At 41.0% G+C, this 20,000-nt stretch overlaps 1 protein-coding gene and 1 long non-coding RNA gene across 2 annotated transcripts in view; both read left to right on the plus strand.

Moving 5' to 3' along the window:
* LOC309485338 (arf-GAP with dual PH domain-containing protein 1) overlaps positions 1-20,000 on the plus strand; it is a 46,514-nt gene that overhangs the window by 5,007 nt on the left and 21,507 nt on the right. Inside the window, exons 2-3 of the mRNA XM_082152166.1 lie at positions 8,591-8,721; positions 17,204-17,295. Of these exons, the coding sequence (XP_082008292.1) occupies positions 8,591-8,721; positions 17,204-17,295 (223 nt within the window). The remainder of the gene's footprint in view (positions 1-8,590; positions 8,722-17,203; positions 17,296-20,000) is intronic.
* LOC309485402 lies at positions 10,261-14,883 on the plus strand. The gene is made up of 2 exons (XR_014201175.1): positions 10,261-11,193; positions 14,575-14,883. It is a non-coding gene; the product is annotated as an uncharacterized lncRNA (long non-coding RNA).

Raw genomic sequence — 20,000 nt, forward strand, 5'->3', positions numbered from 1 at the left:
AATCGATTTGACAGCAAGTATCACTGATATACTAGTATAGTTTTTGTTAATATTATGAATTAGATTTTATTTTTATTTTTTCAGTTTTCATTTTAAATTTTTTTGAGTAATTTTGTTTTTGATATTTTGATTCCAATTACATTGAAATCTTTTTTGTTTTAGTTTATTTAGTTTTAATTATTTTATTACTTCAACTTTTATTTCAATTGATGTTTATTTTATTTTAAGTAATAAAAATCTAGTTTTAGTTAATGATAGTAGCCTTGTTGTATATATATATATATTCTGTTCAGATTTTTTGTAATTTATGTAATTTTGTTGTGTTTTTAAAAAATATTTAAAGTTTTTTATTTATTTAATGAAGTATTTTAAGTTATTTTAATACTTCAGCTTAAATTAAACAAAACTGAGAAAAGTTGTTTTGGCAACTACTTGAAAGGTGACAAGTTTCTTTTTTAAATAATTATTTCAATTCAAGTAATGAATTTTTTATGGTTTTAGTTTTAGTTCATATTTATCCTGATGTCAGTAACTGGTTCTTTCTGTTATTACATCAAACTAAATGGCCACACAAGTCTGGCTCAGTTTGACGGACAGAGAGCATCATGGGAGGGTTTTCACAGACATCATTGTGAAATAGTGAATACAATTCCTTAAAATAGAGAACATTCAAACTGCGCCTTGAGCTGAAGCCGGCTAGAATCACTTTTACTATTTCTCACACTTAAGGTGTGGCGAAATCTCAATGAAATTGACAATACAAAGAAACTGTCAATCAGGAAAGCAGTCTTCTGTCGTCAACGTGGACAAATCTTCATGGGAATCTATTTCACTCTCCCGACTGTGAGGATTTCTGTTGAAATTACTGGATTTCGTGGGACGAAACTTTGCCGAGGTAATCGTGACCAGTGACACGCCTTCAGGGTTAGGGATTGGCCAAAATCCCTAAATATTAAACTTAGACTATATGCTATTCATTTTCTAAGTGATCAGCTGATCATACAGCATAAATAAATAAATATCACATAATATCATAAAGACGTAGGATTAGGACTTTTTAAACTACCTAGCAACCTTGCAAAATATCACTATATTATACCATGGTCTGGGTGAATACTCGATTCTGATTGGCTGCGGGGTGTCCATTAAAAAGTGATAGAGGACACCTAGTAAAGGAGTTCTGGTGAAACTGACTGTTTACCGTTCGAAATTAATAAATAAATGTGCTGGCTACATCAGCTGTGAGTAACCACAGCAACAGGCAGTAAACTGAAGGGTTCTACGAGCTGAGCGGACTATAAATATCTCCGGTTGCTAAATAAACCGTCAGGCGTAACCAGGGAAACCAAGTTATTGTTTGTAAAAACTTTAGATTTCGATTGTAAAACTAATTAAAATATAAACTAATGTTTTAAAAATGTGTTATTTGGCAAGTGACCATGGTATAAGCGGGTTAATGCCCGACGAGGTGTCCATTGTCATTTTTAAAGGATGGCTTTTAAAGGGATGGTTCGGAGTAAAATCAACTTAGGGTCCTTTGCACCATGAGCTCGAGCCAAACACCCCCCAGAAGCCTTTTTCCCCTTTGTCGAACATTATTAAAGTTAGAGCTTATTTAAAGAAATCAGCCGGATGGTTTAGCACAGGCGCTAATGGATCCAAGGTGTATCTGGTAAATTACCCCACTAATAATGCCCAGAATGGCACCAAACTTCTACAGTAGTACAAATAGGTTCTGTACTCATAAAACGAGGCATTGGAAAGTTTGTAAGTACATGAGGAGTTTATTTAAATAACACTTGCCTGATGGCTAATGCTACCGCTAACCTGGACGTCGACGTCACTTCAGTGGTTTGGGAAAAGCATGTAAAAGTCCTGCAGAAAGCGATGCATAAGGATGAAGTGTAACGACGCCCAGTTCCAGGAATGCACTAATATTTTGTTGGTAGCACCAGTTTACAACAATTATTAGTTAACGCTAAGTTGTCAACACTTCGGAAATAATAATAATTTGTCGTTACACTACACCCTTATGCACCGCTTTCTGCAGGACTTTTACATGCTTTTCCCAAATCACGGAAGTGACGTCGACGTCCAGGTTAGCGGTAGCATTAGCCGTCAGGCAAGTGTTATTAAAATAAACTCCTGATGTACTTTCAAACTTTCCAATGCCTCGTTTTATGAGTACAGAACCTATTTGTACTACTGTAGAAGTTTGATGCCATTCTGGGCATTATTAGTGGGGTAATTTACCAGATACAGCCTTGGATCCATTAGCGCCTGCACTAATCCATCCGGCTGATATCTCTAAATAAGCTCTAACTTTAATAATGTTCAACCAAAGGGAAAAAGGCTTCTGAGGGGTGTTTGGCTCGAGGGTCATGGTGCAAAGGACCCTAGGTTGATTTTACTCCGAACCATCCCTTTAAAAACAACAGAAGTTAACCCAAAATGCTTTACAGACTTCAGTTAATTTAAATGTAACAAGTCCTGTCTACTCTCACTGGGAAATAAAAGTGTGAATCGTCAGCATAACACTGATAAGATATGCTGTATTTCTGAAAAATAAAGCTCAGGGCAAGCATGTACAGTGAAAATAGCAAGGGTCCTAAGACTGACCCCTGAGGGACACCACATTATAGACGAAGTAGAAGAAAACTTGCATAGATTCACAGAGAACGTCTTTTCTTTTAGATAGGATGAAAAGCGTCGTCCCCGGGATGCCCAACACACACTATAGACGACTGAGAAGAATATTACAGTCGATTGTATGAACACAGGGCGATATAAACTTCACAAAAATTGTGAAAAGCGTCAAAGGAATCACTTATTATCATTGCATCATTACACATTCATCATAATTGATTTTATTTATTTAATTTTTGTTTGCCAAGTTAAACTGTACTGATTGTGATCTCTCTCTCTCACTCTCTTGCACTCACATCACAAACACTTTTTGCCTTTATGCACACTTACACACATATATATATATATATATATAAATATAGGACGACATCAAATCTTTCAGAAATGTGGCATGTACCCAGAATATCTGAAGCCTCAAAGCAACACATACGATCTATATTGAGAAACCAGTGGTCTGAGAGACGCTTCTCGCAGTGAATAGCCGTTGACCCAGTGCACTCAATCTCTGGTCTACCACACGATATACGCCTTCTCACTTTTGTTCTCTCAGTGAGTAAAAGTCAGAGCGTTGCAATGCACTGCCATCTGAGACATGCAAATCATCCATCATTACACTTTGCTTTAACATCTTTCCACTCGCGATCTGTGGACAGTTGCATAAACATAGTCATCATGTTAAGACTGTGACTTAATAACTAGTCTGGCCAACTAGCGGTTAGTAATCAGTCTTACTTTTCAGATTCAAAACCAATCTACTTTTTTATGCAACTGACATATGACCAGTGTTGAAGAATGAAACATAACACGACTCACTTGTAAAACTAGTCTGAGCAGTTCATGCAACCGGACACTGATCAGATACAAACCAGTCCAAAATGTGTTTTTCTGTGTGTGTCTGAACAGTCAAAACACATTTGGAGGTTTGTTTAGTGCAGTTAATGATCATGTGAAGCACATTCTAATTATGACCGCCGCTAGCGTAGCTAGCGAAAGCGGTCATATAGGGATTGTCAAAGTTTTTTTTTTTTTTTTTGTTGTCATCTACTGAATTTTTCGTCAACGATACCAGGGACACCGAAACACCGGGGAACATGAAATTTGGTGGGCATGTAGCCCCACTAGACTTCTACGGAAAAATTTCGTTTGGTCCCCGGGGGCCACTCCCCCCCCGCGCTGGGCCCCCCCAAACCCAAAAAATTCAGTTTTTCCTAAATAACTACCTGAACCGTGGCACCGAGGATGAAGAACTTTTTATGGTATGTTGGTCTTAAGGGCCCACATCAACCTAGCCCATAATCACTCATTTGTGATTTGCGCCCCTCCCATAAAAAATGAAAATGCAATATTATTCTGCTTTAATCGCCCCTATCTTCAGTTGAGATGTTCAGAACTGCACCATATTTCATGTGTATGATTAACTTGAGATCCTCTGGGGGTATGCTAAGTTTCGTAGAATTTCATCCATGGGGGGGTATAAAATAAATTCATTTATGTGCACATTTAGTGACTGTACACTCATCGGCCTGTAGATGGTGGTGTTGAGCGAAGGGTTGCTGGTTTAGGATGATACTGTCACACACACACATGCAGGAATACAAACAAACGCAAGCATGCACACACACACACCCATACACACACATACAAATCCACATGCACAGACACACACATACATACACGCACAGACACACACACACACAGACACACACATACACAAACAGACATGCACATACTACTACTTTTTTTAGGTATATACATAGACACGCAATACAGCCAAATTGCTCCACGTCATTTATTTTTGTGGAAAGCCAGTGCAGGCCTGAGCGGCGGTCATATTTTGTACCGCCATGCGGTACATCTAGTTCAATTCAATGACTGAAATAAATAAAAACAAAGATTAGTTTGTCCAAAAATTTAAATTCTGTCAAATTACTCTTTTTCTTTCTTTCTGTGGAACACAAAAGAAGAAATTTTGGTAACCTTTATGTATAATGCAATACAAAGGTATATACTGCATAATATATATGCATAAATAATTGTAACCAAAGTTAAAATGCATTATAATATTCGCAGATTGCTTGTTGCATCTGAAATCGGTTGTTTTGTCACGTGTTTCAATGCATTCAATGCTTTCTAAAGGTGTAACAATGAATAGTATTACTATAAAGCATTATAAAACTGTGGTTACAATACTTATTCATGAGATCATACAATGCATTATACGGTGCATAACAAGGCATAATTAATGCATTAAAAATACTTCTATGATGCATTATATATATAGGCTTTTAAAGGATTAGTTCACCCCAATATAAAAATTTCCTAATAATTTACTCACCCCAATGCCATCCAAGATATCCATGTCTTTCTTTCCTCAGTGGGAGAGAAATTATGTTTTTTGAGGAAAACATTTCTGGATTTTTCTTCTAACAATGGACTTCATTGGTTACCATCGTTTTTAAGTCCAAATCAATGCAGTTTCAAAAGTCTTTGAAGTGTTTAAACGGGCTGAACGCGATCACAGCTGAAGAAGAGGTTGTTATCTAGCGAAACGATAGGTCATTTTCACACAAAAAATTATAATTTATAGACTTTTTACCTTCAATAGTTCAGATTGAGCTGATCAACAAACGGACAGGGAACTACGTCATCACGTTGAAAGGTCGCGCCGGCGCCGGCAATACTATTTGAACTACTATTCATATTCATCAGAATGTTATTCATATACTATTCATATTCACTGAATACTATTACTATATATATAATAGCAAACAATACTATTTGAACTATCCTCCTACGTACGGTCGCATTGTAAACAGTGGGGCGGTACTTCTGCCGGCGCCGGCGTGACCTTTCAACGTGATGACGTAGTTCCCTGTCCGTTTGCTGATCAGCTCAATCCCAACTATTGAAGGTAAATAGTCTATAAATTAAAAATTTTTTTTGGAAAAATGACCTATCGTTTCGCTAGACAACAACCTCTTCTTCAGCTGTGATCGCGTACAGCTCGTTTAAACACTTCAGAGACTTTTGAAACTGCATTGATTTGGACTTAAAAACGATGGTAACCAATGAAGTCCATTGTTAGAAGAAAAATCCAGAAATGTTTTCTTCAAAAAACATAATTTCTCTCCCACTGAGGAAAGAAAGACATGGATATCTTGGATGGCATTGGGATGAGTAAATTATTAGGAAATTTTCATTTTGGGGTGAACTAATCCTTTAAGTAAAGTGTTACCGAAATGGTGAATTATTTTCAGTCTGGTTTATTTCATTAATTCATTTGACGGGTTCACAAAAGGGGTATGCATGAATCTGAATTATGCATGAATCTGATTTAAAGCCTGTTCACACTGAGAACGATAACTATAAAGATAACTGAAAGAATTACTATACTAGCATCCTCACCAACATGACGACAACGTTCGGTTTATTATAAGCGCAATGCCGTTTTGTCATCTTTAAATGCTCAACTCCTTAAAGCAGTGAATAAAGTTGCTCTTTTATGGTGCTTTTGTGTACGTTTTGAAGCTTGCAAGTAAATTGCATGGAAAAGAGCAACCTGGACATTCTTCAAAATGTCTAATTTTGTGTTTCACGAAAGAAAGAGAGTCATACAGGTTTGTAACGAGTCAATTATCACAGTGAATAATAATTAATCCGTGCTTTTGTGCTCATGTGTGTGTTGTGTAACATGAAGAGTGACTTTATGAGCACAAAAGTGTGTATTCTGGTTGCAGAGAGCCACACCTCGATCAGATAACACGCCAGCCGAGAACTCAAAGTGGGTAAAAGACAAAACAAAGTCCATTTCATTTGGTCACAAGCCTCTGTATCTCGCTCTCCTTCTCTCTGTCTCTCCAATCGCCCCTCTTTCTCCTTCAGACAATAACTGCACTGTTTTATCCTACGCAGTGTGTGATACTCACAGTTTCTCATGGATTGTGTCACTTTAAGAAGTCAAAAAACCTGACTTTCAGTTCATGCCTGTTTTGTCAGTCGACAGCCGAAACTCTCGTGCCTTCAGGGTTTACAGCTCAGCGTTTAGCAACACTCACACCTGAAGTGTGTCAAACTCACACAGATCACGACACAAATGAGTGGTTGTGTGAAGAGTCTGTCAGTGTGTGTGGGTGTGTGTGTTTGTGTGATCAAACAGGGTGTGTATGTGTGACTTTCTGTCGCCTTCTTATTGTGGGTTCGCTTGTGTTTGACATTTCAGCGTAGACGGTATAGTTATTATAGTAACCTCTGTGGTTTGTACATGCAGTTTATAAAGCCTCTTAGACCTCAGCATTAACCGTGATAGGAACAGAAACACACAGTCCTACTTTTTAACCAGTTGTTTCTCTGCAGTCTTCAGTGTTTTGGCCTTCATTAACGGTCCCAACTGCATATGGATAAATGTTTTAAAAGTAAATGATATAGCAATGATATTACTGTCTGTCAGTGTGCTAATTTGCATACTCTCCAAAATATGCAGGGATAAAATTAGTGCAACCGACACTGACATTTTTTTTTTACGTGCAATCAACTTGGATATTTAAGTTATTTCAACTTTAATACATTAAACTGACTTAAAAAATGTGTTGAATCTTGTATAACATAAAAAAAGTTGAAAACTGCTTAACTTATTTTTATGAGTTAAAGCAATGTAAAAACATATGTTGTCACAACTTAATAATCATATAATTTTTACAGTGCACAAATAATGGTGGAAAATTACCTTTTTAGCTATGACCTTTACTGGAATAGTTTAAAATGTATTTAGTTAAAGAGTATGAGCATAGCTGTGAAACGAGCAATATTCAGTTAGTTCAAATGTATGAGATTTAAACAAATTGAGTTTATTGATGATAAAATATATAAACCTGGTTATTGAGTATGTAAAACACATTCAGTTATTTCTACTATTGCAGAAATCTTACCCGTTGTATTTATGCATGACTGACAAATATTCATCACGTTAAGTTTATTAGTTTGTTTATGTTAAATCAGTCTAATCCAAATGGATGGAAATTCTGGTCACACTTTAGTTTAGGATCCAATTCTCACTATTAACTACGACTTTTGCCTCAATAAACTCATAATTACTGCTTATTAATAGTTAGTTGTTAAGTTTAGGTACAGTATTGTAGGATTAAGGGATGTAGAATATGGTCATGCAGATTAATATGTGCTTTATACGTACTAATAGACAATATCCTAGTAATATGCATGATAATAAGCAGTTAATAGTGAGAATTGGACCCTAAACTAAAGCGATACCGAAATTTTATATGCAATAAAAATAATTTTAGGCCTAAATATTTTTGCGAGTGATGATGTTCCTGGAGTGGAGTCTTGTGTTGCTATTAATCTTATTAATCTTCTTCCCCAGCTCCAAAAAATAGCATTTACTGAATCTAAGATGATGCGTTTACTGCAGTAGTGGCCAGAAGTGATGTCCGGCCTTCATTCAAAAATTATGAAAAAATATTTTGTAAGCTTATCGCGTATTGGTGCATGGAATCAGTTTTTTATGTGTGATAATTGCAATGAAACATGACAAATTGTGCAACATCCTTTCAGGCCGGACATTATGGTCACACTTTAGGATCCAATTCTCACTATTAACTACGACTTTTGCCTCAATAAACTCATAATTACTGCTTATTAATAGTTATAAGGCAGTTGTTAAGTTTAGGTATTGTAGGATTAAGGGATGTAGAATATGGTCATACGTACTAATAAACAGCCAATATGCTAGTAATATGCATGCTAATAAGCAACTAGTTAATAGTGAGAATTGGACCTAAACTAAAGTGTTACTGAAATTTTATATGCAATAAAAATAATTTTAGGCCTAAATATTTTTGCGAGTGATGATGTTCCAGTCGTGGAGTCTTGTGTTGTTGCTACACTTAGTGCAGGTTTTTGTAAAGGCTGTTCCTCTGTTGTTCCTCAGAGCCGGACTGGGTGTCAGTGACTCTCGGAGTGTTCGTGTGTCAGGGATGTTCACTCATCCACAGAAGCATTCCCAGTCTCAGCCGGGTGAAGTCTGTGCAACAGGACGCGTTTGAGGATAAAGAAATCGAGGTGAGGAACAGCAGGTTTACTCAGAAACACCATCCAGATCTGCAGTAATCCCGACACACACACACACTGACTGGCTCTTGGCCTGCGTGAGAAATTGAGGATGAAGGCCATTAGTGCACAACATGAGCCTAAAGAGAGCTGACGTTTGTGATAATCTTCACAGTCGTGATTGACAGAACCATCAAACCGCTGAATAATCGATAAGCGCACAAGCAAACGGTGCATTCAGTTTAAAAAACGCCTATTATTACAGTTCTGAATAATTAGGGTTGCTTACTAATGCTCAGATCCCATTTCACTCGGGCGATGATGACATTTTTTTTTATAGACTTATACAGTGAGATTTGCATGTTCTTCAGAATCTGTCAGAAGTGTATATGAAAATATGATATTTACAGTAAGGTCTCATTTGTTGACATCAGTTAATGCACTATTTTTACAGCATTTATTATTAACCTTTGTTCGTGTTAGTTAGTAGAAGTTCACAGTGCATTAACTAACTCAACTGTTGATCTTAATAATGCATGAACTTTAACTAATGTAAAGACCAGTGTTGGGGAAAGTTACTTTTAAAAGTAAGGCATTACAATATTGCGATACTCCCTAAAACAAGTTACTAGTAAGGTTAGTTAGTTTGTAGTGTTTTACGTTACTTTTGTGTTACTTTTTCTCATCTGGCCGAGGCTCGTCTTTTCCAGGTGTTTTTTTTTTTTTTTAATCAGTATTTAAGCAAATTAATTAAACTGAAAAATAACGGACATTACTAAAAAAGAAAAAGTAACTCAGTACATTTATAAAGTAATGTATTACTTTACCCGTTACATTAAAAATATCTGATTACATAATGCATGTTACTTTATAATTTGTTACAGGGTTTGAAATGCGGGTAAAAATCACCAGTGGCGGGAAGCGCTGTTAAATCGGGTGTTACTTTGTTACTTTGTTGTTGGCGTGTTACCCTTTTCTGGGGAAGTTTGTGTAAGACAAATCTGCACAGATTTAGGGCAAATACGGATCATCATGAAATATTAAAGGGATATTTCACCGCTGGAAAGATGAATGTGTATTTAAATTGGGTCATTTATGTAGTAGAAATGTGAAATTATTTTGAAAGAAAAGCCAGAAAATGTATTTTTGGCTCATGTGGATGAAAGACAACAACTCCCAGAATGCACTTGCTTCGCTGCCCTACGAGGCCCAAGCCACGCCTACCGGTTACAGAGGGCAGTGTCGGGAGAAATGATACAGCTAGGCTACTAGTCGACTCGAAACTGAAAAGACGGCGTTTTATGGTGAGCTCCCCCTATGGGCGGGTTGAAGACATGCGGGACGAGCTCCCTCCTATTGGCTGGAGTCTCTCGCCTCTGGACAAAAGAGCCTCTGATGACGATAAATGAAGATTTTTGCATCATCTGAGGTTTTTTTCCAGACACACAATACTGAAATCTCTGGTCTCAGGGGGACATGAGGGAGGGAAGCACGGTCATGCGACCGGGTTTCTACTGACACAAAGCTTCATGCTAATCGGTGCTAATCCCTTTAAATACAGTGCATTGCACAGAATCTGCTCAGATCTGGCTTACTTGAACACACACATCACTGCGCAACAAATAACGGCACGCTCCTTCATTTGCATTGAAGCAAAAGCGAAGATTAAAAAGCTTTTGGTTAACAGAAAAGACGTTGTTATTTTCTAACACCCCACATTAGTTTTTGATCTTCTTTGCACTGTATTGATATATCCTGAAAAGGATGAGGATGAAAGAGGAAGGGAGGAAATGCTGGATGACAGGATTTTGTCTGAATAAGGAATCTATGTATGAAATCCAATAAAGCACTGAGCTTAATTTAGGGTGTAGATGAAATTAACTTTAATTATTATCATTCATAATGTCTTAATATTAATTAAAAAGCAAAACGAGTGAAATAAGCCAATAAGCGTCCTACTGTTTACAATGGTCATTTATTTTTAATTTTTTTTAATAAGTGTTTAAATAAGAGTTTTCCTACATCTTAAAATGTTTAGTTTTAGGACGATCTTTGAAGGATGAGCAAAAAATGAGTTGGTCATCACATTAAAAGTAACATTTATATATAGTTGATATTATAGTTTTGAAGTGCTGGATAAAGATGTGTAGTACTTGTAAGTGTTCGACTATTTCTGTCACAGTACCATAGTTATGGTTAGTTACTACATTAGCCTGAATCCATGGTGAATGTCGCTGATTTGTGGACTGAAAGCCTTCTAGAAGTGTTTCTCTTGTTTCCACGTCAGCGCTGTTTGATCTGATATCTGTGGTTTATAACAGAGAACTCTGCGCCGAATCGGAGTGTTTCTCACTGGATCTCGCAGTGATTATGTTATTAATTCTGAGGCGATTTCAATGGATTTCTTCACTGGATCTCCAGAGTCCAACGTTGTGGTCCCAGTGCGACCTAAATAAATAATTGGTCGCACTGGTAGGAAAAATGGTCGTGTCACGAACTGCTCCAAGACACGAAGGTTAGATCCAAATGCAGCTTTATTGGCTGGGGAAATCCAGAGGCGTAATCCAATGTACAGGCTAGGGTCATACACAGGCAGGCAGTCAAAACAAAAACAAACAAACAGGCAGGGACCAGAGGCAAGAGAGTAATCCAGGGAACAGGGCAAGATATCAAAAACCAAGAAACAAGAAAACTAGGGAAACGCTCAGAAATGCAGTGTAACACTTAACACGACTTCGCGGTGAGTGACTGAATAAACATGGTATAAATAGACTGAGACTAACAGGATGATGTGACACAGGTGAATGCAATCAGTGAATGAGGTACAGGTGAATGTGATCAGTGATAAGTGATGATGAGTCCGAGCAGTGAGTTATGGGAAATGTAGTTTGTGAGTGATAATAGTCTTATGTGGAGTGCCCTCTGGTGGCTCTCAAGGGCACTCCAGCTGGTGACCGTTACATAGCCCCCCCTTTAAGGAGCGGATTCCAGACGCTCCTAAAACTGTCCAGGAGGGAGGTGGAGCGAAGGTGGACCCGGGGGCGGGATGGAGGGCCAGGCCCGTGCAGCGGAAGAGGACCTGAAGACTCCGGCAGGGCGGGCGACCAGGGCGGAGCAGGCTGTGCAGGCGACCAGGGCGGAGCAGGCTGTGCAGGCGGCCCTTCAGGCGGCCAGGGCGGAGACGACCCTTCAGGCGGCCAGGGCGGAGACGACCCTTCAGGCGGCCAGGGCGGAGACGACCCTTCAGGCGGCCATGGCACAGGAACAGACACCGGCTCAGGAACAGACACAGGGACAGGAACAGACACCGGCTCAGGTACAGGAACAGACACCGGCTCAGGTACAGGAACAGACACCGGCTCAGGAACAGACAGCGTGACAGCGGCCATCTCTGTTGAGGGCTCAGGTTCAGGCATGTCAGCGGCTATCTCTGCAGAGGGCTCTGTGCTGGACGGGACCAGCGGTGAAGAGGGCTCTGTGCTGGACGGGACCAGCGGTGAAGAGGGCTCTGGCTTGGCGGGCATGTCGCTTGCTGTCTCAGGTGCGGCGGACATGACGCTCTCAGTCTCAGGGGCGGCGGGCATGACGCATACTGCCTTGGCTTCGGCAGATTTGGCGTGAAGTGCGGGCTCGGCTGGACTGGAGTGAAGTGCGGGCTCGGCTGGACTGGCGTGAAGTGCGGGCTCGGCTGGACTGGCGTGAAGTGCGGGCTCGGCTGGACTGGCGTGAAGTGCGGGCTCGGCTGGACTGGCGTGAAGTGCGGGCTCGGCTGGACTGGCGTGAAGTGCAGGCTCGGCTGGACTGGCGTGAAGTGCAGACGGTGAAATGGCCGCTGCCACGTCGACTGAGCCACTGGCTCGGCAGACGTGACTTGAACAGACACTGGATCGGTGGAGGCCATCTTGTCCGGAGACACTGGCTCGGCGGCGGCCATCTTGTCCGGAGACACAGGCGTGGATTCGGCCATCTTGTCCGAAGACACAGGCGTGGAGTTGGCCATCTTGTCCGAAGACACAGGCGTGGAGCCGGCCATCTTGTCCGAAGACACAGGCGTGAAGTCGGCCATCTTGTCCGAAGACACAGGCGTGGAGTCGGCCATCTTGTCCGAAGACACAGGCGTGGAGCCGGCCATCTTGTCCGAAGACACAGGCGTGGAGTCGGCCATCTTGTCCGAAGACACAGGCGTGGAGTCGGCCATCTTGTCCGAAGACACAGGCGTAGAAAGAGGAAGAGGAACAGATTCAGGCTCAGGATCAGGATCAGATTCGGTCTCAGCGGGACGAGACTCTGGACAGGCGGATGTGACGTGGAACTCTGGCTCGGGCTCGGCAGGACTGTCGTGAAGCTCTGGCTCTGGCTCTGGCTCGGCAGGACTGACGTGAAGCTCTGGCTCTGGCTCGGCAGGAACGACGTGAAGCTCTGGCTCTGGCTCGGCAGGACTGACGTGAAGCTCTGGCTCTGGCTCGGCAGGACTGACGTGAAGCTCTGGCTCTGGCTCGGCAGGACTGACGTGAAGCTCTGGCTCTGGCTCGGCAGGACTGACGTGAAGCTCTGGCTCTGGCTCAGCGTGCTCTGAGCTTGACGGGACCAGCATCAGCGAGGGCTTTGAGCTGGGTAGGACCAGCGGCGAAGAGGACTTTGAGCTGGACAGGACCAGCGATGAAGAGGGCTCTGAACTGGACAGAACCAGCGGCGAAGAGGGCTCTGAGCTGGACGGGACCAGCGGTGAAGGCTCTGTGCTGGACAGGACCAGCGGTGAAGAGGGCTCTGGCTTGGCGGGCATGTCGCTTGCTGTCTCAGGTGCGGCGGACATGACGCTCTCAGTCTCAGGGGCGGCGGGCATGACGCATACTGCCTTGGCTTCGGCAGATTTGGCGTGAAGTGCGGGCTCGGCTGGACTGGAGTGAAGTGCGGGCTCGGCTGGACTGGCGTGAAGTGCGGGCTCGGCTGGACTGGCGTGAAGTGCGGGCTCGGCTGGACTGGCGTGAAGTGCAGGCTCGGCTGGACTGGCGTGAAGTGCAGGCTCGGCTGGACTGGCGTGAAGTGCAGACAGTGACATGGCGTGCCACGGAAGGAAGCTCTCCAGACATCTGGAGAGTGCCTCTCTCCAATCCAGACCGGAGAGATCAGGGAGCTCCCTCGGGTCGACCTCCTTAGCCCCCAGCCGGTAACACAACTTAATAGCCTCGTCACCCAGAGAGCAAGAGGTAGCGAGAGGAACAAACCCCCAGGTGTACTGGAACAGATCGAGGCTATCCAGGGCCAAGGCCGCGATCTGTCCAGCGAACTCCCGGCTCATGCTGGGAAGATCAGGCGAGATCCGTACTGCTGGATTTCTGGAGGTCATAGCTGCTGGATCTGGGTGTGGCGAAGTCTTCTGTCACGAACTGCTCCAAGACACGAAGGTTAGATCCAAATGCAGCTTTATTGGCTGGGGAAATCCAGAGGCGTAATCCAATGTACAGGCTAGGGTCATACACAGGCAGGCAGTCAAAACAAAGAAAGAAACAAAAACAAACAAACAGGCAGGGACCAGAGGCAAGAGAGTAATCCAGGGAACAGGGCAAGATATCAAAAACCAAGAAACAAGAAAACTAGGGAAACGCTCAGAAATGCAGTGTAACACTTAACACGACTTCGCGGTGAGTGACTGAATAAACATGGTATAAATAGACTGAGACTAACAGGATGATGTGACACAGGTGAATGCAATCAGTGAATGAGGTACAGGTGAATGTGATCAGTGATAAGTGATGATGAGTCCGAGCAGTGAGTTATGGGAAATGTAGTTTGTGAGTGATAATAGTCTTATGTGGAGTGCCCTCTGGTGGCTCTCAAGGGCACTCCAGCTGGTGACCGTTACAGGTCGCAAATTGCGAGTCTGGAGCCGTGATATATATATATACACTACCGGTCAAAAGTTTTAGATCTGTAAGATTTTTAATGTTTTTAAAAGAAGTATCTTCTGATCACCAAGGCTGCATTTATTTGATTAAAAATACAAACAAAAACAATAATATTGTGAAATATTATTATAATGTAAATCATCTGTTTTCTATGTGAGTATATGTTAAACTGTAATTTATTCCTGTGATCAAAGCTGAATTTTCAGCATCATTACTCCAGTCTTCAGTGTCACATGATCCTTCACAAATCATTCTAATATGATGATTTGATGCTCAAGAAACATTTATGATTATTATCAATGTTGAAAACAGTTATTTACATTTTTATTTCATGATGCTATGATGAATAGAAAGTTCAAAAGAACAGCATTTATCTGAAATCTAAAGCTTTTGTAACATTAAACACGACCGTTCAAAAGTTTGGGGTCAGTAAGAATTTTAATTAAATTTTTTGGGGAAATAAATAAAATAAATCAATACTTTTATTCATCAAGGGTGAGTTAAACTGATCAAAAGTTACAGTAAAGACATTTATAATGTTAGAAAATATTCTATTTTTAAATAAATGCTGTTCTTTTGAACTTTCTATTCATCAAAGAATTTTGAAAAATTGTCTGTCGTTGCTTTATGTTGTTTCACTCTGTCGTTAGCAAGAGCTAACGTTAGCTAACGACAGAGTGACACGGCGCATAGCAACGACACATAGCAACAACACAAAGCAACAATATGAAGCAAGAGAGAGAAGACGACGCATAGTAACGACACATAGCAACGACACATAGTAACGACGCATAGTAACGACGCATAGCAACGACACATAGTAACGACACATAGCAACGACGCATAGCAACGATGCATAGCAACAATATAAAGCAAGAGAGAGAAGACGACACATAAGCTGTGTCTGAAACCGCTCACTCGTTCACTCATTCACTAATCCCTACATAGTGAATGGCAGTTGAGTGCACTACATCAGCAAAGAGTGAACGAAAATGAGTGAGCGAATTCGGACGCTGACATAATTATCATGCGCCAGAGAGCTCGGACAATTTCGTCATAAACATTACTTACCCATCTTTGATATTTCCTTTTTTGGCTGTATGAATTGTATGTAACAATTGTATGTATTTTTCACGTTTATTGCGTTATTTGATAAAAAAAAAAGAGACTTGCTTGTCATATTTATTTACTTTTTACATTTATATGTGAAAATAAAAGAGAACAAAACACTACACAACACATTTGTTTATTCAAATATAACGGTATATAAATAAATAAATAAATAAATAAATAAATAAATAATAAATAAATGAATGAATAAATAAATAAATAAATAAATAAATAAATAAATAAATAAATACATACATAAAACTGTCCAAAAAAAACCCCTCCGTTATTTAAACATTACTTGCATTACTTTCGCGGGGTTTCCAGTCAGTAAAATGATTGTTAAGTGTCCTTCAAATGATTGTTTTCTATCTCGCGTGCGCCGTTGCCATGGTGACATTGTTGCCATCCTTCATATTTATTTTTCATTCTCGCTCTATCGCCTTATCGTGTTGGATTGTGGGAAATAGTGTCTCAGCAAGTGTACATCGGATGTACACTCGAATTCAGAGAGGATTGTGGGTAAAAGTAGTGAACGAATGTAGGGAATGATGTCGTTCACTCAGAATTCGGACACCACTACAAAATGGCCGACACCCTAAATAGTGCACTATATAGTGGATAGGGAGCGATTTCAGACACAGCTACAGTAACGACCATGGTAATGACAGAAGGAAACGACGCATAGTAACGACGCATAGTAACGACGCATAGCAACGACACATAGTAACGACGCATAGCAACGACACATAGTAACGACGCATAGTAACGACGCATAGCAACGACACATAGTAACGACGCATAGCAACAACGCATAGCAACGATGCATAGCAACAATATAAAGCAAGAGAGAGAAGACGACACATAGTAACGACCATGGTAATGACAGAAGGAAACGACGCAGAAGGAAACGACGCATAGCAACGACATAGCAACGACAGAGTGAAACAACACATAGTCACGACACATGCAGCATTGACACAGCAAGATGACACAGTCAAACGACATGGACAGATGACAGGAGTAAGTTGAGTGGACAAAGACAAAAGTTGAGTCATGTGGGCAATCACATAGACATAGACAGTGAACAGACACATAGACATGGAAGACGACACACAGCATGGACAGATAGCATGTCGACATCATTTTGGCACAATCGGAACCTCATATTTATCAAATAAATGCAGCCTTGGTGAGCAGAAGAGACTAATTTTAAAAACAAGTAGTGTATATATATATGCTGTGACATAGTTAATCTAGTTCATTTCTTTGTTTTGTTTTTTGGCTAGTAGAAGTTCTGAATGGCCGGTAACTTAATTTTTTTTTAGCCAAATTGGCCTTTGAGTGAAAAAGTACATTTCAAACCCTGTGTTACACCCAACACTGAAAGCTCATTGTAAAGCGCCCGTGAATCATGCATGCATTCTCTCTCTCTCTCTCTCTCTCTCTCTCTCTCTCTCTCTCTCTCTCTCTCTCTGTAGTTTATCTCCTCTGTGGGGAATGAAGCAGCGAAGGCCAAATACGAGCAGCAGGTTCCTCCGTTTTATCACCGTCCCTCGCTCACAGACTGCAGGTACGACTCCAACACTACAGTCACACCGGCCCTGGTCCCTGTCGAGGGCACTCACACGCACTCACACACACACACACACACACACACACACACACACACACACACACACACACAAAGAGCCCTGGTCCCTGTCGAGGGCACTCACACACACACACACACACACACACACACACACACAGGGCCCTGGTCCCTGTCGAGGGCACTCACACACACTCTCACACACACACACACACACACACACACACACACACACACACACACACACACACACACACACACACACACACACACACACAGGGCCCTGGTCCCTGTCGAGGGCACTTGCAGGCGTCTGCTGTTGTGTTGCTTGTTTCTTGTGGTCATTCTGACATCATCAGATCATCATCCGCATCATTGTGGGGGTTTTGCAGTTGTCACACTCTGTGTTTTCTCACATGGCTGGAGAAAATGTGGTACAGTGATGTAGATGTTCGCTTCCTTCCTGTTTGTGTGTGTTGCGTTTGTTTCACGACGTGCTGAAATCTTCTGTTCACATGCAGTCTGTTACACTGTAAAATCCAACAGTGATTCTAACTAACACTTCTTAGTTAACTTTACTTAAAGGCAGGGTAGGCAGGATTTTTCAAAAAAAAAAACTTTTTCCCAAATTTGTTTAAACTGTCTTTATACAATACATAATTAAAATGTAAGTACTCTGAAAAAGAGAGTATAAAAATCGAGTGTCTGTAGACCTCTCAGGGCTGCAATAAACACAGCTACTTATGTCCATTCGGAACGAATGAAATGATTGGCTGGGCGACTGTCACTCTCCCTCGTTACCATGGCTACCACCCCTGCTGCTACAGGAGCCGCCCACATGCGCACACCCGTTTGACTCGAGGAGGGGAAGAGGCACGGAAGCTAGGAAGAGCAGTCAGAATTCCCAGTACCTGCATATACAGTCAGCGAAGGCAAACAAGGCAAAAAAAAAGGAGCTAGTAAGGTAGAAAGGTAGGCTACTTGTCTCCGGAGTGTAATGTTAGTCCTCATCAGAGCTTTAATCGTGGAAGCTCTTACATGCAAAACACCGTATATGTTATGAATCTTACACGAAATTCACCTTCATCACAGTCAGAGCCGCCTTAACCTAATGTTAGGCCCCGGGGCTGAGAGGTTTTGTAGGCCCCCCATCCCCTTGATTTATAGAGTCCCCTTGATATACAGGTTCCGAGACCTACAACAGTGAGTTTTTTGTTTTTAATTTTAATATTGTTATTAACATATCACTGAGCACATAAACACAAGACACTTTATTTAACAACCACACACAGCAACTAAATTTCAACTTTATGCAAATGAGAAGCGATTTTCGCGAGCGACAACCAATAGAAAAGAAGCCTTTCAGTGGAGCTCAAGAGTTCAAGGGCGATTTCACTGTTTTATATGATTTGACTGTAACTAACCACAAACATGGATATAATAAAATAATGCATGGAAAAGAAACTGTCGACAGTCTCAGTGAGTTTAATTCATACATTTATAGTTCGAGTGCTGTAGTTTTACGATGCAAGTTTAGCACTGCTGCAGATCATTTGACAGTTTCCCCTGCATTATGTTGACTATATTAGGGACAAGACAATTTATTATTTGTCAAATTCGGATGACGTTTTAGTATTTTATGACAGTATGAGTGAGTTTAATTTGTAGATTGATCGATTGTTAATCTAGTAAATTATTTAATCCCTGAACACTGCTGTGTGGTAATATAAAAACACTCTCCCAACAGCATACTGTTCTTTTGAGCCTAATTCCTAGTCAAATTAAAATTATATAGTTGTATAATATCACTTGTGAATCGTGATGGTGTTTTGTATAGATGTGGCCGCCTCATTCGCGCCGCGGGACATCTAGACGCGCGTAAATGCGTCTTTGCATTGACATTGAAATCACTCGCGCCAGACGCTCTATTCGCGTTTGGTGTGAACGCACCATAACAATAACATTAGAGCGACAGCACTACCAACGCCCACAAGCGACTAGCGACATACAGCGACAAAATCTGACAAGTAAAAAAAAAAAATATGACCTTTTCAGCTCATCATGAACCTGAACATGGGAGGCCCCTGAACTTGGGAGGCCCCTGGGCTTCAGCCCAGGTAAGCCCGTGCATTAATGCGGCCTTGATCACAGTGTAACTGATGGTAATAGGAAAACGTGTATCAATGCAACCTGTGTTTAGCTTTGCCTTATGTTACTAGCTCGTTACCGAATCAAACTCAATATATGTTAAACTTTACCAGTATCGAGATGCTAGCTTGATAGTGAGTACTAACAGCCATGTTAGTTGTTTATATTCATAATGATAAAGTTAGGTATTTTAACTCGATTTTTATACTCTCTTTTTCAGAGTACTTACATTTTAATTATGTATTGGTATATAAAGACAGTTTAAACAAATTTGGGGAAAAGTTTTTTAGAAAAATCCTGCCTTTAATGTCTTACCTTAATTGTAAAAATCTAGTAATCTGCACTATTCACAGACTATGCTTTGTTTACTAAGAAAACCCAAGTTAAGATGAATTGATTGGTTTGAGTGTGGTTTTTGAGGCGGGGAAGATCTTAATGGACGTTTCACTCATTTCCTCCACTTCTGCTGTTATCTTTCTCTGTTTGCATTCACTCATTTCACAAAGTCATCTTGAATGTTGAAAATGTAATACAACTGA

This window comes from Leuciscus leuciscus (assembly GCF_965113295.1).
Source record: "Leuciscus leuciscus genome assembly, chromosome: 21".
Classification (NCBI taxonomy): domain Eukaryota; kingdom Metazoa; phylum Chordata; class Actinopteri; order Cypriniformes; family Leuciscidae; genus Leuciscus; species Leuciscus leuciscus.